The sequence below is a fragment of the Bombus pyrosoma genome, linkage group LG7 (assembly GCF_014825855.1).
Source record: "Bombus pyrosoma isolate SC7728 linkage group LG7, ASM1482585v1, whole genome shotgun sequence".
Lineage (NCBI taxonomy): Eukaryota > Metazoa > Arthropoda > Insecta > Hymenoptera > Apidae > Bombus > Bombus pyrosoma.
In genome coordinates, this window is record NC_057776.1 from 19,150,465 (window position 1) to 19,169,349 (window position 18,885).

Sequence of the window (18,885 nt, forward strand, 5' to 3'; positions counted from 1 at the left end):
TAAAATAAAACAGGCTGCTGTTTGGTATTTACTGCTCGAAATATATACGAGAAATAAATATATCGGAAGTTTGTGAGCATTAGATACAAGAAGTATACTTCGCGAAGAACGCGATCCTCGTTAAAGGAGAGATGGAATCGTCAATTTGTCTTCCGAATGGGTCGGATACCGTACAAATTCATAATTTCTGGATATTTCCAAATTTCGTTTCGACATCTTTTCTCGTGGACAAACGCGATCGTTATGTGTGGAAAGCGTGTACTGGTGACTACGAAGCTTCTCTTATTGCATAGATATTGGTTTCCAATTAACATGTATCGACGATCCTCTATTGTACAACACGTTCTAAGAACCTTTTGTTCAACCACGTAAAAGTCTTAATACACGTTGCTCTAAATAACATTCCTTTTAAAGCTATAAGAAGTTGTAGAAGATTGGCTTCCTCTATAGTAAAAATTTTCAAATCATCCGCCATTTGTTTCGACATAAACTCAAACGAAAACGACAACTTTCTTTTCGTTCTCTTGGTTCTTTCATATAGCGCGGAAGATTTACGCAGATATAATTACTTGAAAACCGACAAACAAATCGCTTTAACAGGCATTACACGTTCTCCAAATTTCCATTCAAAGTACAACCATTTTTAACGCTTTATACGTACGTTCGGTATTTCATATATTCTATTTCAAAATAGAAGTAAGTATTGTTTTCGAAATATCGCTCCTTCTTTCAACGTCGTTTAATAAAATATTTTTCTCCTTATTTAATATCTTTCTTTCAAAGATATTTTGCTAGAACTAAAATTTAGTCCTCCGGGTTATATCGTGCGTTTTCATCTGTTATAATATCATCGAACGATACCGTAAAAAGTTCTCGTTTTCTGGGATTGTCCCTTTACGGATATCGCTGGCACCGTTAGGTACGAGCGCGCAGATCGATACGAGTTTCCTCTACCATTTGCTCGCGCTAATTGCCCCGTTCGTCGAGCGGCAAATTCGACAGTTTATCCTTCCTCGTAAAATTTTACGGTTAAAAATCGACGCCATCGTTTTTTAACAAATTTTCCCATTCGAGGTTCCAACTTCGATATTCGTTTGCATTCGCGCGTCAGATCAAAGAGGCCGTGGCAAAGGTATTTTCAAAATCCTTTTACCTCGAATCCAGTTGATTTTCGCAGCAACGATACAAAGACGTAACGACGTTTGGAATCGCGGTTGTTGCATTCAGGTGAAATTCTCATTGATTTTACGCTTTCTTTTCGCGTCTTCCCTCGGAGTGATATTAGTAGATTCGCTTGAACGACGAACGCCACTTTCCAATCTTTCCTTTTTATAGATCCGCATGAATTCCGTACTTCGCATTTCACTTGCTACTGACGTCAAGTTCCTGAACTTTGCTTTTATGGTATTCGGTCGTTTCCCTTGCAAAGAATTTCCCTTGCAAGGAAATTCTCTGCTAAACCAACGTTTTGTTGAACGTGGAATTTGATGATTTTTAACGCCCTGGATCTTTGATCTTCGCTCGGCCATAAAACTTGAACTGGCGAGAAGTTTATTAAAACTTTGCGTCAAATATTTACAACTTTTATCAAATTCTGCTTCGTGAAACGATAACTTTTTAAATATCAATCTCCGATCCGCGAGGCTCGTAAATTTTAGCTTTTACGAAATTCATCCGATTTTGTCCGTAAGGAATTTACGAAAATAATTGTAAAATTATTATACTTGGTCGAATGGAATCTTCGTTGGTTTTCAACAAATGTAAGATTTATAGTTTCCACTATAAATTGTCCAACTCCATTGTAGAAAAAAATAACAAATTCGCTGTCGTCTTATCGAATAAAAAGTTTAATCGAATAATATCCAATGTAAACGTAATTTTAATATTCTCTCGTTCCCTTACTTTTTCTAAAGAAATCAGTTTGAGGCGCTTGTTTGAAAAGGCAAGAAATCCCCAGGAAGATTCTCGCAATTCCTTCCGACGTTCCCTGGCGAAAACAGCGAGTATAAAATAAAATGAAAGTTAAATCGAAACGATGAATCCATTTCAAAAGTTACGTCTTTCCCTTTACACCCATCCGGCGAATACAATTTTACCTCCTAACTCTCATCCTTTTCGAGAATCTGCCTGTAGCGATCTCGTAGAACCGGCGGAAAACAAAGACACGGTAAACTTTGAATGAAAGAAAAATGAAGCTCGTTCGCGAATTACAGCAATTTGCCTGGCAACGACGCGACGCGAACGCAATTTATTCGTTCGGGAATAAGTAACGGGTAAAAAATAATTCGTGCCATTTCCAACTACTTTGCGCGACTTTGCACTTCGCGGAAAAGAAGGGAAATTTCTTCTGGCGGAAGAGGAGGCGGCGGGAGAGACCGTACCGGGGAACAGTTGGGCCAGATTCGAGACGTATTCGCGTTCTTTTACGAGTCAAGCTCGAAAATGTTGCGCCAGCCGGCTGCATTGTAATTTTCCAACCCTTCGATTATGCGGAATCGGGCTGAGCAGTTGCTTTACCGCCATCGTTACGTGCATAATCGCGCACGTGTGTATACCATTTTCCATCGTCGAGCGTATGTTATATGCATGAAACACCTTTGTCGCCATTTTTCTTATCTGTCGGTTCGCGTATATAATGCGAGCAATATACAGGGTGTCCCATCTGAATCGATTCACTCAGATATCCGCCAAACTATACGTTATTCGATAGAACGTTTCGAATAAAGCTTGCCTCGTTTCTCTTTCGTTTCTTCGTCTTGCGATGGTCGAAAATTTTATCCGGGTGAACGATGCCTTTGAGATTCCAAAGGTAAATACTTGGGTCGAGAAATCGAGAAACTCACAACTGAAAAGAAACAGCTTTTCCAAAAAAAAAACTGAAGTAAAAATATCTTTTAAACTAATCGAGTGTTTCGCGTCAAATCGACTACGAGGTTATCGGCGGTAACGATAGATTTAGATTGATTGGATTTTAGTGTGCGTATTCATTTCTTTGACGAAATTTAGCGCGTTCGATATGCGATCTCGTGACGTTAAAACCGCGTCATGTGTCAAGTGCTATTCCGTGTCTTTGTATTCGTGTTTCTGTATATCTGCATACATTTTCGATTTTTTTCTTTTTTTTTTTTTTTAATTAGATATTCCTGGATTATTGTGATTTGCGCAGTCCTTAGGCGGGCCGTTACAATCCTTTCCTTTGCTCTGCTCATATTATCGCATGGTATCTGTTGGTAGAAACGTTAGATTTTACTATGGATTTTTACGCTTCTGGTTGAAGACCAGGTTCTTCTTTCCTAGTCTTTCGTATTACTCGATTTGATGAAATTAACATTGAAATATCTTTTAAACCAAGCATTTTCAAATCTTGGTACTTTTTTATACACAAGTAAAAACAGCTTCAAATGGTGTATAAAAAGATGTATATATGATTTATACAGAGAAATGAGAATTAAATTCCTCGTTGATAATTGAGAATACGGTGATACATGAATTCTTTTAATTACGGAGTAGGATAGTTGCTACTTTACTACACGATACGCAGGTGTACTCGCAGCTAGTAAAATTATTTTGCTTCGATATAAATACCACAAAATAGTATTTCTTTCTTATTTTTGCTAATGTGTTAGGAATTAGCATTACGAACTAGTATCTTTTCATACTTTTCGCCAGATTAAAAAATTACTTCTTTTATACACCATGAAAGAAAGTAACTAACTAATTTGAGTTATATTAAACGATCGAGTTAATGGCAATGCCAGTAACAAATACAAATATCGAGACCTTTTATTTTAAGTAATTTTACAATCAACGATTAGTAAAAGTTATCAGAGCGTTGATAAGTAGGAATCAAAACCGTTTCTAAAATATGTTCATCTTTTACAAAGATTTGTTTTATTTATGCTAAGCGAATTAAAATTACTATAAAACGAGGAAAGTATACGTCAAAATGACACATTTACGTATGATGCACGAGGAAAAGTGGAAACGGGGAACGTGAAAATTGATTGTTCTTCGTCAGGCAGCACGCAACCACTAACTGTTAACCTACATGCGACCACCACGATGAACCTATTGATAAAAATAAGCTCGACGAAACGTTACATTACGTTCGGAAATTCCGTGTTTCGATAACAGTTCCGGGAACGTAACCGGTAGCACGAAATGAAAGTCAGACACACGATTCACTCACTCTACATGTAAATAAGTACTTCTCACGAATCGATACGTGGGATTCGATGTCGCCACCAAAGATGTATAGAACAGTTTATCATTGTTATTTATTTTATTTGACGTAGAGTCAACAATCTTTATGTTCACGAGAGACCGCGATTAACGAAAGATTAATCAACAAGAATATAATATAAAAAGAACCACAGTGTAGGTGCACTTTACATCTTATTGTAAAATAAGGCAAGTCAGAAACTCGAGTTATAGCATCTAGTAGCTTAATAATAATACTGCCTAGCACCGTTTGAACGTGTATCGTATACAGTACAATTATAGTATAATACAATAGAACATGCAGTATGTGTCGGTACTAGGTGGATAGTTTACAATATCATAAATAGTGATACAAATTAATGCGTTTGAGAAAATAAAGAATGTTTTTTATAATGTAAACATGTCCGAGTTTCGTTTAGAAAACCAAATGTAATTCCGTATTGGGAGACGTTACTACAATCAAAAGAATAATTTCCAAGAAGAATACAATTAGAATTATTGCACTTATTCGACCGATCTTTAGTTGCAAGATGAGAGCGTGTCGGTTTAGCGTATCTAATTCTAAGTCTGGTAAGAGTAACCTGCTCCTTCCTGTTAAAAAGAAATGCCGAACTTGCTAAAACCTTGATTACATATACGTAATTCCTTTGAAATATTACGGGTGAATCGATAATTCTGGAAATTAATTTCATTAAATACGTAACATGAGAGTGGATCGATAAGAACTGTTATTACTCGGAAGTAACTCGTCGTTTATGGATTCGATCAAAAAATATTTTATACGAAGTATATTGTATTCGTCGAAGCTCGTCGAATAAAAACATTTTAATTTCTTAGGTTTTCAATTTCCAAGTAGTTTGGCATAAACTATTTTTTAATCAAATCGACGAATAACGAGCTATTTCAGACAACAGCGATTCTCTCGTCTTTTTTTTTGTGATTCGCTCATAGTATGCACGTATATTTGCTCAAAATGATTTCCAGGATTTATACTTCCAGGGGAAAATATAACGAGCGAAAAATTCTTTAATTTAAGAAAACTAGGACAGATTCAATTCGAATAAAGAAATCTGTACGTTGCCAATCATTGAATCACGTAAATAATAAAATCTTTCAGACAGATATTAATCTTGCATTTGCAATATCTAAATTATTTTAGAAAAGATATATAAATAATAATGTAAATCTTTTATTATTTTTAATTTCTAAAGGTTTTCCTCGATTATTAATTAGTCTTATTAACGCAAATTTATAAAAGTCATGGCTTCTGAAATGTGACAATCGAGCGTTACTTTTTATATGATTACTTCGGGGAAAAAATAAAAATATTATCGGAATATTCGCGAGCTGAAAAATATAGAAATCACTTACGATTATTATCGTATAAAATCTGGTTTTCGTCACAAGTGGCGATTTTAGAAATAGGACTCACTTATCTCATCCGAGTAACGAGATGCTATTTCCATTCGCCTAACCTTTCTGTATATCGCTTAATTCAAAATGTTTTCGTTCTACCGAATTCATTCTTCTCATTTTTCTTGCTTTTCCTGTTCCAGTCGAACGACGAATAATGGTAGAATGGTTTACCTTCATTTCGATCCTGTTTACCATGAATTATTTTCAGTAGTATCTGTGAAAATATTATTGTCGATTGAATTTTCCGATCTTCCTCTCTTCGTTTATCTTCTAATGAAAAATCGCCAGGCATAATACCGACCTGATAATTTCATTCATATTTCGATCTTTCGTTTATTAGAATTATACTGGAAGATTTATCTAGATTTAGAATTATACTGGAAGATTTATTTACCTTCAGAATCGTACTAGAGGAGAGAGAAAAAAGGAGACAAAGATCGAAATGGAAAATTCTACGTGAACGTAAAATGAAAGGCAATTGTAGGCAATTGATGGTAGATACGATAAGGCTGTTTCTTTGCACGTAGGTACATAGCCTGTTGGTCTTATCGTTTTTCCTATTTATCGTTTCCTAATTCCTTTTTTATGGCGGCAGATCGAATCGATACGTCGTTTGTGACACGTGTGAATTTGAGGGAGATTGATAGAAAGACGTTGTAACAATTTTATTGCTGTTCGGCGACTTTCAACTGACAATTAGACATTTTACCTGTACATTCATTTCGTAAATGATATAATTTTTAATTTGTTTATTACTACTACTGTAGGGTAACTTAGATTCTTCTTCGAAAATGAAACAATTCTGCCTATATTTCCATTGACGAATATCCTGAAGCAAAAGGTTGCTTCAGGGGTCGAGCTGATCGGAAAGTTCTGCTGTTAAAGTTTATTCGCAATTATCGGGATGGAGATCGTAATCATCGAGATGTAACCTACAAAAGTATAAAGCCACAAAGCTCGGTTAGATAACGCGACAGAATTTTCCGAACGATTTAACGCGTTACTACCTGTGAACGCTACAATTTATACGTTCACGGATATCTGAAAATTAAAAACTCGAACATATACCTACGAATATTTCAAATGCCACGATCCTGACATACATCTCCAGAAATATCATCTAACGTGCATAGAGAAATTCGTGAAAACGGACGGAGACGGCATTGTTGCGAATTTAATAAAACTCTCGATCATCTCCAGGGACGAAATAAATTCACGTTATCGGGAACGATTCGATCAATTCCGTTTGAAAATTGCGGAGGAGTCAATATGAAAGTTATTGGCTCCATTTACGCGGCATCGTACGGAAAAGAACTTCAACGGTGAACGTTCGTTTTAAACGTTAACGTCGAATGAAATTCCTTTGTCGTTCTATTATCCATTTATATAATCGCTTTCAGCCCGACAAATTTATTTGCAACGTTACCGCGTTATCTGATCCGGCCGCCGATATAATTTTGCAACACGTTTACGAATATCACCTTGTCGCGTGCGCGGTACCACGCCGCGAATTCTCGCTTATCAGATCTTGATCCTGCAACGGCGATAAAAATTTGTAGAAAACACAACGGGGATATATCTCGTGTCGAGCATTGTTATACGCAGGCTAATATTATCATAGGTATGAAGCTGGCACGAAACAACGCTTCCGAAATATCCGTCGGGCACGACTGTTAAACGGATTATTCCCATTCGATGAATAGTTTTTTCAATAGTACGAGAAGCATCCGCGTTTCTGCGGTAACTGGAAATCAAGAGGAAAATCAAAGGTATTTTGACGGGAAATCTTCTTCTTTCTGTGCTTTTTATTTCTTTATCTTCTCCACTTTCTTTTTTAATTTACTTGTATCGAGCCTCGTCCAGCTCTGAGGGTTATTAGCGACTGCAGTCTCGTACAACTGTATTTCACAGGCTCATACATTAGACCGGTACTTTATCGTTTGGTCATAAGTGATACGTAGATACGATATTTACATCTTATTTATATTAGTGGGAATATTTATGCACATTTATACAACACATGTCGGTTCTAACGATTTCGGGTACTTGCTTGTGGCTAGATCAGTTGAAAAAGGTTCGTGGCTTTTGGAAACCGTCGAATCTTTTTTAGGATCGTCTTGAGGTTACTTGGAACGTCGTGTCGTTGCCTTCCGCTTTGAAGTTTTAGGCATTCGATTCGTAGGTTTATCTATTTTTGTTTTCTTCGATCGCAAACTTCCTATTAGGCGTAATTTTATAATCTTCTTTCACATCGAAGAATTTACATTTCGCGTAGATATTAGTTTGTTTTTTAAATAAGTTGCAATATGTTTTATGCGATGTCAGAGCTATGCCCGGATTCAGCTTACGTTGATATCTGTACCTTTGACATTTCTCTGCGTATAAAATCTTTACTTCTTAGTTGGTAAACAGGATTCTGTTCGTATATTGATTAACTTAGAATAAATACGCTGCAAATAAATGATTGTGTAATGCAATTAAATTGTTGTATACAATCGTATCTCTATCTGAATAAAATTCGATTTTAATCTTGCTAAAAGCAGCTGCATGTTTTCAGCGATATCAAAAGCAGAAAAACGTCGAACCTGTCATTAGATTTGACGGATTTGGTAGTCGTACCGTTAATCCTATATCGCTGCATTTATCCACAAAGAAAAATGATACAGCCCTGTTTAAAAAGATCATATCTTTTTATCGAAGAAATTTCCTTATTAACTGATCTTTGTTCATAACGTTTCTTTCGTTCGATCGATTCAATTAATCTTCGTTAAATTAGTAGCTGAAAAATTACGAGAAAGATGCGAAAAAAAATGCGTTATAAAACTGTATGAGAAAGCTTACGTTAGAAGATACAAACGAATCAGATCTACTTTCTACTTTTCTCCGAAACGATAAAATAAAATTAGCTCGGTAATTGAGTGAAAAAGAATTCGATGGTATATCGATGAAAATCTGGGTCGCTCGTGGCTCTTTTCTCAATGAAACAGAATCACGGCATAGTTTCACCACAAACGTTTACCGAACCGAAAACCCGTATCGGTTCTCAGCGGTAAACGCGTGGAAATTCCATCGAGTTCCCCCGGAAAATTACACCGTAGAAAGACCGTTGAACGAACGATTCGTTTCTCGGTGAATTACAGGCTTCTCGAATCCCCTCTTAGGAAACCGAGGGTGAACTTGCGAGCATCATCTAGCCACAAAGTCTATTCGATCTATTTTAAGCTCTGCGAGCTGATTCGTCCCGTGCAATAAGACGCTGCTCTATCTTTTCCAACGCTTCGAACGTTTGCTCTCTGTTTTTTTCTTTTTTTTTCTTTTTTATTCTTTATGGCATCGAATGATATATTGTTCGTTGACGTCGATCAACGGCGTTGTTTGGTTCGATAGATCAAGAATTAGGTACTTTTAAACCTTCGGTCGATGTACAAGTGAAATAGCTGATAGATTCGCCGTGTCAAGTCAAAGGACAGCGTTATCTGCAACCTCCTCTCATATCGAGTGTATCATTGCCTTTCGGTAGCACAAAGATAGTTTATCGATGTATACACTGCTGTGAATAATTATAAATTCAAACGTACTTTCTACGTTATCTCTTCGATATTTCCAGGAAACCACTGATCATACCTGAATACGTTAAGCGAAATTGCGTTTGTAAAGGGTAAATCGAACGTTATAGAATATTACGAGATGTTACATGGCGAACTATTGCCTTTCATAACCGAATCAGAAGCAACGGAGATAATTTTTCAACGAAACAATGTTCCTATTTTTACCAATCGTCGTTACAAAAAAATGATTTCACAAGATTTCAAGAATAGAATTATTATTCGATCGAGAAGCTGGACTAAGGAATTCCAGCAGAGAAAGTTTACGATCGATAAAAGCCAGCTTTAATGTGACTTTTTAAATATGGTTGAACTTAAAAAACGATATTCGAAACTTTGAGCAAGTTAGTGGATAGTATGCCTAACAGATTAATAGAAGTAACGAAAAATAAAGGAAAATCCAGCAAATATCGGACGAAAAGCTAACAAAATTAACATTGAGTTTATACATTTTCGCATTTATATTTCTAAAAACGCAATTTTCTTAATAATATTTTTATATACGTATAATTTTAATAACAAATTAAAAGGAATTTTAAGAAGTAAGGATGCATTCAATCGCGTTCCACTTTGAAGGACTAAAAGCGACCTAATTAAAACTGATTCGTCTTTATTAGTTTTTAATTTTGTAAGTAATGAAACTTTCGACCAAAAGGCAACACGGTTAACCAAGGTTAAGCAGGGCATAAGAATGAAAAATTGCTCGGTGCAATCTTCTCCACTTTTTACAAACTCTGCGGGGACACTGCAAACACGCCTAGAACATGACGATGTATCACGCGTCCCTCTTCTTTGGAGAAATTGCTCCACGACCCTAAACCTCGAGGGGTTTCTATCAAAAATCTAGCCTTGCCTTACCTCCACGATATGTCAGTCGTTTTCAGGACCAGAATGAAACTCCAGATCCTAATTAAAATCTAAATGTTTCCTTTTTTTCCAAGATCTGAGCTGCCCAATAAATTAGAAATGCAAGGCTAGAGATGAAAATCTCGCTATCTACTAACATTTAGTAACTTAACAATATAGGGTGTCTTATCGCCAGCTTTTTAATCTACCTATGCGAAGATATCCTTTTTTATTCCCTTTTTTATTCCCTTAATTATTTCCTTTTTCACTCGGCGAGGTTTCTTAATAATGCTGCATATAAAATAACACTATCACCGACGATCATTTTGATAAGAAAGGAGTGTACTGCGTGTTACTTAAGAAAATTTAAATAGCTTTCGTCCGATAATAAAACCGTCCGATTTTCTATATTTTTCCATAATTTATTATTGCGAGCATTCGTGCAAATTCTTATTTTTACGAATATAATCGAGAAGATGGAATCTAACTAGAAATCTATCTCACCTGTCATAATATAAAGAGAAAATTATAAACAGTACTTATTTGACACGTTCTTGTATATTTTGAAATCTTCGTTTTATCTTCTCGCGTGTTTTAGCATATCGCGCGCGTTCCGTGCAGTTTTGCAACTCTACGTCTCCTATGAATGCGTAAACATACGTAAGCTTGATATGAAATTAAAGCGATGCGCAACAGATAACGACGAAATTCTTTTCCGAATACTAAGTAGGAATATAACGAGTAAAACGTATTGACGTGTACGTTTTGTTTGATTTCAGCCGGTGGGTTTCGTGACTTTTCACACGAGGGCCGGCGCCGAGGCAGCGAAACAGGACCTTCAGGTAATACTCCGTTTCTCGTAGGTATTCGAGAGAGAAAAAGCTGCTCGATAAAACGCGAGAGCTCCCGCGGGCTCCCTTACAATTATATAGCCACACTTTCTCTCTATTATATGAATATACATACACATACGTACAAACAATGGCCCGCAATTTTCTTCTTCCTCCCTTATATATATTATATATTCTTTTTTTTTTTTTTACAATCTTTTGTCTCTCTCAAAGTATCATATACATATATGAAAATACACACCCTTGCCTTAGATTCCAGCTGGCACGGGTTAATGCTACGTAGCTATTTACCTTTATCAATTACCATACACGTACTTACACACATACTCTCTTTCTTCTTACATTTATTTTTCTATTATATAATATATATATACATATTTAATTATATATATATTATACATAAAAGTTTCTTTCTGTTTCTATATACTACAATTAGCTTCATCCTGTAATCTTGTCTTTTTTTTTTTGAACCTGGGACGAATCCGTAGTATAAATTACCTTGTTTCTCCGTATACGTATACCAACATCATACTGTAATAACGCTGGTTGCACCGTGTGATACTACCATACTGAAATATACATATATATGGTGTTGTTTTTTGCCTTTTAATAAGCGTGTCACATCCCCCGTTTTAGCCTTTGAAATCACCCCCTTGTCTCTCTCTCTCTATATATATATATATATCTATTTATCTATCTATCTATCTATCTATGTCTCTCCCTCTCTCTCTCTCTCCCTCTCTCTCTCTCTCTCTCTCTCTCTCTGTCTTTCTCTCTCTTACACCCCTGTCGAGTTTTCAAGTTTGATACAAAAATCGTTTACATATGTATAGAAGTATATGACGTTTAATCTATGGATTTGGATCTTGTACAAATACATTCTGTTATATTTCAACGATACAATAGACCATATATACGTGTGTAGTAAACAGGTACGTTCGACTCTGCTACGTTCGTTGCGATCATGTTCCAGCCAATTGTACCTTTCCAACGTTAACAATCATCTTCGGTTCGAACGAAATAAAAAGAATTGTTATTCGTATGCACGTTTACCTTTCGATTTTATGGCTTAAAACGTAACAAATATCTTCCATTCGTCGAAATTAGAGAGGAATTGGTATATAAAAATTCAAGGATCGTAGCACGGTACAATAATCTTCTCATCGTGTAATAAAGTTACGAAGAATTCGAAATTAACAGCTTGGAAAATAATCATCACTTTACCGTCGCGAGATTTCTTGCATTTCTTACGACAGATGCAAACGATATTTATATAGCTCGATCCTTTAATGGGTAATGAATTTTAATTAATTGCATCGTATATAGCGATATGTAAAATGTAAAGATAATATCGTAATCGATAGCTCCTTGAGCCTTTCTTTCTCGGACTACTTGTTCGCTGTGGAAAGATTAAGCGTACATCTATGTATTACTCACACACGTATACGTACGATCCTTCTTCTTTATCACACCACTGCAATTGACCTCACGCAATTTGCAATGTCTTTATAACCCTGTGTAACCGGTTACGTACGAGAGAGACTCGAAACATCCTCTTGTCGGATGGACACGTACGCTGAGAACAGCCTGAAACAGACTAACGAACGACCCACTTCTATCGATAGCCACTGTACTAACAGAGACACGGATATACAGACACTTACACGTATACACGCAGAAAACACACATACACACACCATCTTGTGCTAATTTTCCTGTAACTCCGTCACCCTTATTCATCCCCTATAGTCGCTCTTACCCTACGCATCGTTTTATACGACACTTTCGTTGCCAGTCGTCAATCCAATGGTACAGTACTAGAACAATAGTAATTAAGATGGTAAATACAGAAGAGATGTAGAAAAAGGTAGCAATGAAATTTAGAGTTTCATTTACTTTTTGTTTAATTCTCGATCGATAATTTAAACATGGCTGATCGGGTTACACAGGTCATTACGTATAAGATTGCTTAAGTTTCAAGTATCTTATTTTTATTTTGTATTTTACATCTTGTACGATAAATCGTACGAAACAAAGAGCATAAAATAATAAAGTACCGAATTTGAATTATCCGGTGTGGGTTACCCAATTTAATATTACCTCGTATTTTACGCTTTATACGATAGTTTGTACCTATAAGACGGGGAATCGCAAACAAATTCAAATTAAACGAACAAAGCGGTAAAAGAACAAATAGGAAAGCGAAATTAAATTGAGTAACCTATTCCGATATAACCTATGATATAACCTGTTCTAGTAATCGATTCAAATTGTTGCGGTCACCTACCAATCCCAGTATCAATTGAGAGTTCGGTTTTATTACTAAAGAAACCCTCTATTCGACGATTATCGACAAGCGTTTAAAACGTGACTACTAAAATCGCCTTCTAAAACTGTCCATCACAAAAGTTTGAAAATTCCAAATTCACCAAAAATTGAAAATTCCTCTCCTCGACAAAATCACAAACGCTTTACCGCTATTTAGTAATGAAACCTAAAAGCGCGAGGTCGCGAGTGCCAAAAGTTCTCCGCGTCTCGAAGCTATTTCTCTTCAAACCCTTCTAATTGCAGGCAAAATACAACGAAAATCTACTTTGAAGCTTGGCTGGCGACGAAAGCGTAGATCGATAGAATTCCTTCGAGCGTAATTTTGCCGCCACTCACACTCTCTGTCTTTTCTCTCTTTCTTCTCCTCTCACCAATTCCAAGCATCCACGTGTGCTCCCGGTTTACTAATTTAGGGAATCTATTTGCAGCAGGGGGTTAGATTCGATCCTGATATGCCACAAACCATACGTTTGGAATTTGCAAAAAGTAACACAAAGGTTAGCAAACCCAAGCAACCAGCCGCTGCAGCAGCCACCTCGCACCCTGCTCTGATGCACCCTCTAACTGGACGTAAGTATGCACCGCCACTCGTTCACTCGCTGGATACGTCTCACTACTATTCTCACCCACTGCACCGAACTACAACGTATCTTCCTCCCTGTTGTTTCTCTATCTCTTTCTCTCTACTTCTTCCACCACCACCCGTCATCTTGGAGCGTATCTTCCTCCTATTTCTTTCTTCTTTTTTTTTTTCTTTTTATTTCTTTCTCTTCGTCTGACGTCCCTGTCCACCAACCCCACACGTCCTCGAGTTTGAACCCCTTATGACATTCGGTAATCAAGGCATCGGACAGCGTGGACATAGTACGATAAATTAGCCATACCTTTGTATTATATCCGTGGTAGACGTTCCAGAGACGACATTAAAGGACGAAATTCGAAAGGTTTGGCGAATTTCTGTTCTCTCTTTAGGTTCTCGCGAACATGTTTCCTTTCGTGATGTTTAAAAGCGTTTCTGGTCGTGTTTGTCAATTTGCAGATCTATGATTTTTATTCAACGAGTTAATAAATGAATGGTACATAACAAGCGTGATTCTCGTCTAACAGAGTTATGTGTATTTCTTATTCAACTGTAGATATACCAGATCCATCGGGTCCTGCAGCTTTACTTTCGCAGTTAATAAAACCGTTCGGCTGCTTCTGACGACGTTAACGTTGATTTTTATTCAGAGGAAAATACGATCGTACGTGGTTATTGATTTCAGTAATATTGCTTTGTATCGAACCTTCCATATTTGATATTTTATACAGACAGCTATATTGATAGCTCAATAAATTAATAGTCAACTAAATGATGAATATATTTGTTTCTTTATAAAACTGGTACTAAATCTTAATACGTTGTACATATTTCGTGGAAAGTTACAAAGTTCTAATTATTAATAATTGATGACTTTTCTACGACTCGAAAACGTTCGATTTTCATAGCGTGGATTAAAATACTTTTTCCGTTAAATGTTAAATAGCGAATGAATCTAGCGATATCATTTTATAGTTACGTATGTATAAATATATTTTATCTACTTACTCAAATTGCAAATTTGCATTTAATGGACATTTTTCAGGCAATGAAATTTACATATAGTTTACTGGGAAGAATTTAAATTGCAACATTCATAAAATATATAGCGGGAAATTTAAGATTAATCGGGAAATTTCCTTAATTAATAAACCAACAATTAAATAACGGCATAATTTATTTAAAGTTCGAGTTAGTGTCACGATCGAAACGATTATTTTGACAGGTGTCCGAACAGAACATTAATATCAATCCCATTTCGTATATTACCGAAATAGAATATACAATACCACCGTGGCAACATCGCCGGAAAATTAATTATCGTACTTCCACCGCTGTCCGATCAGTTTGATACGTGTGGGCATGCGTTTTCCTCGCGTTCTTTTTGGGTTACCTTGCGAAACAATAGACGTCGATATTAACTCTATCGATCATCCATACAATCAACATTGGCGATCCAGTCGAACGTAACTAAAATTCGAATGAATAGAACAATAAACTCTTTGTCAGAATGAAAAAGAGCCAAAAAGAGAAAGAGAAAACTCGAAAAATTGTTACGTTCGTCCGTATCCTTACCAGTGTTTTAATCGTTACTTTAAGCCGTTAAACGACTCTTTGACCCTTTGCGCTCCTCTAATATTATCTCAAAATTATTTGTTTCTATTCCCATCGATTGGACATTTGTTACCTCTTCTCCTCAAAATAAAATTCTATGTTATAAAATGCTAGAGTATGCCAATCGTATGGAATAATTTGCAGAGTGCAAGGGGTTAAATGAGAGAAGAAAGGAGCTAGAGAAAGAAGTTTATAAAACATAAAACTTGTAAAAGTTTAAATTGGTAAAATATTTTGCTATTTAAATAGGAGGGGAAAAAAGAGCCAGAGGAAGAAATTTACAAAACCGAAGAAAATGATTTACCTTTAAGAAAATTTCATTCGGTACAGATCTCGTGTACGATGGCTAACTTTTTGAATAAAAGTTAGAGTTAGGTCGCGTAGGACACGGAAGTAAATCGAGGATGCGTCTAGTGGAATGCGATGCGAATCGATCTAGGGAGATAAAAGAAACGGCGTGAAGCTCGAGTGGATTCCCTTTGAATGGTTGTTTTACATCGGTAATAAATATGCATTCGTGTCTGTATGGTGAAGAGACTTCTTGAAATAAGGATAAGCCACGCGGTCAGGACAGTGAATTTTATTGGTCGACGTTCGATATCAACCAGTTCGACGATATCGATTACCGATAGGCTACGGCCACGTAAATATATAAAAACGTCAATTTTCCAACGATATCGAGACGATGGCTCGAAGTGGAAAAATTGTCTACGGATTTTACGATGCGCGCCGAAGTCATAAAATGTCGCTTGCTTCCATTTACCGGACTTTTACCCGCTGTAACGCACACTGCCGAATATTTCTGTGAATCCTAGGTTTTCCCTCTCGCAAATATTATTTATTTCATTCGTTCAATCTAAAAATTTAAATGTTTCAGCCGAAATTAATCTTTCGATAAAACGTTTCTTTTAACAAAGGCAAGAGAATGCAGAAGCCGGAGAAGTATGAAAAGTATCAAATGATTCAATGGAACGTACAATACTTGAAGATATATAGGAAGATGTATAGAGATCTATTTCATGTGATAATATTTAATCGATACGTAATTATTAATTATCCAATGTATGGGTAGTACATGATCGAGTTTAGTAATAGTGTTATAAACGATAGCATTAAATGTACAGTATTATACGCGTGAAATTTATGACACGCCTGATCATGGTTCGTTATATTCCTCTTGAAATAAACGGTGATACTTTCGGTGATACCGTGAGAAGCCAACCCGCTGTCAAACTATCCAACTATCCTAAAGAAGCCCCTTCTCGGCACGGTAGGGACTGGTCTCAAATTCGTGATCGATAACATACGTTTCTCCCGAACACAAACGTCAGCTTTCGCTTCGTAATTAACACTTGGTAATTAACTAACGAATATTCTTCCATTCTTTCCTGTAATCTATGCTGGTTGATTCAATTTATTCGTTTGTTTAATTTAAAAGGAAAGTGCACCGATCTATATTTCATAATTCCCTTATGAATGACAAAACCTAAGAACTCGTTATAGAACGACGATTCGAAAGTTATTAGTTGTAAAAAGGATAATAATATTTCATGATTCGTCTAGAAATTACCACGTAAAATTGTTGTAGCTGTATAATAGTACAAATATCGTGTAAAGAATTACCAATTAGGGAATACTAGTGTTTATTAATTTCCAAGTACCGGTAACTTATTAAATCGAGTATTTGATCAACCAAAAAATAGATTTATTCTCGCAACTTAATAAGCGATAATATCCAATCGATTACTTGTAAATAATTCGAAAATAAGATTAGAAGGAAAAGGAACTTTTAGCAAATTAGTATTAGCAAATTAGCAAGTTACTATTTACAGATCATAGACATCTATAATCTTTATTACCAAACTCGTTACCGCTATATGAAAATCGACGAGTTACAAGTGGTAGTGACAGTAGGTTACAGGCTTTTCTTTGTTAATTTTTCATTAAATAGGACAATCGCTTTACTCGTATAATCTGAAATCGTCAAATTTGTTACATCGCTATGTAAAAGTATTTATTAACGGACTGTGGATTTTCACGTAAGCTCGTATTTTCGAGAACGTAACGAAGAAAATAGAACGTAGGTAGAAAATTGTTTCGTTCGCCAAGTATCGCAGAAACCACTAACTATACTTTGAACATCTTATACATTTTTTCACATTACGTGCATCCTACGCGGCACTTTCGAATTTCCTATAAATGTCGCGCAAAAGTCCGCGATCTGTTTATTAACGTCCGTGATCCGTAACTTGTAACTCGTAAAACTTCGCTAGTGAATAATAGCTGAATTTTTTACAAGAGCGTCCATAGATCGAAAAGTAGCGCGAAACAAAGTTACCTAATCGAATCACGAGATAGGAAAAAAAAGTTGGTTAAATCGAACGCTTAAGAAGTTGCAGGAGAGACTACTTGTGAATAAAACATGTCCGGTAGATCGGCGTATAGGAGACGCGGTGGCGCGAAAGCTATCGGGAGGGAAAGAATCGGGCGAGCATCGAGACCTTGGCGGACTGTGTGTTGAATTATTGAGAGCGCCCCGGTAAAAATAGCGCGATTTCCGCGTGAAAAGTCGCAGCTACTTCGATTTCGAGCGTTATGCCGATAGGCGTGCGTCGAATTTCCCACGCAGAGCCGGCCGCGTACTCTCGTCGAGAACGTCGACGAATTCTCCCCTTGGAAAACGATCTCTCGATGAAAACGAAAAGACAGAGGAAGGATCCGGTTAAAGGAATATCGACGGTGTAATTGATACGTCAATTCCTGTAGCGTGCGCGTTTCGAAAATATCGAAGGGTGTTGGTAAGTGGCCGATATAAAAATCGCACCGAGAACATCCTTTCTCTGCGTGGTGAGTGTCCGTGTGTTTGGCGCGGCGATCGAACGCAAAGAGATGGAAATAAGCGAGAAAAGAAAAAGTTGCTTCGGACGATATGAGATGAGAATATAACCTGACGTAGACGTGCGTGTAAAGCAACGTACATCGATCGTTGCGCTCTCGAAACCAGTGAAAAAATTCGATTACTGCTGATCGCATCGAGCAAGCTTCTGTTTCGTAAATAGTTAAAGCTAGGTTTGTTTTCGATTCGACATCCTGGTTATTTGGTTATCACTACGTTCGTGCCTTTAAATATAGAATTTGAATATCGTTGAGGGAAACGGCGATCTTAAGAATTTCGTTTCACATCGGTTACTTTGCGCGCTAGTTTGAGATTGTATTAGATACACAGTCTGATTTTTGAGTTGCTATTTACCTGGTATTATAACTTGTCGTGTCGCCGATCAACGGTGATTGTTTAAAATCGCCATTGATTTTTTATGGAGACAAGATTAGCTGGAATAATTTAACAATAGTTTGCGCCTAATTAGGTGTAGTGTCCTTCGTGTATACCCGTTCTTTCGCTGATTTTAGTTCAATTTCAAACGAT

The 18,885-nt window shown here is 36.5% G+C and overlaps 1 protein-coding gene across 2 annotated transcripts in view; it reads left to right on the forward strand.

Annotated features, from left to right (window-relative positions):
- The window catches only part of LOC122568912 (protein couch potato-like), a 198,144-nt gene that overhangs the window by 126,502 nt on the left and 52,757 nt on the right, over positions 1–18,885 (forward strand). For both annotated transcript variants that reach the window (XM_043729201.1, XM_043729202.1), the window contains exons 4-5: positions 10,868–10,930; positions 13,696–13,837. In XM_043729201.1, coding sequence (XP_043585136.1) covers positions 10,868–10,930; positions 13,696–13,837 — 205 coding nt within the window. The remainder of the gene's footprint in view (positions 1–10,867; positions 10,931–13,695; positions 13,838–18,885) is intronic.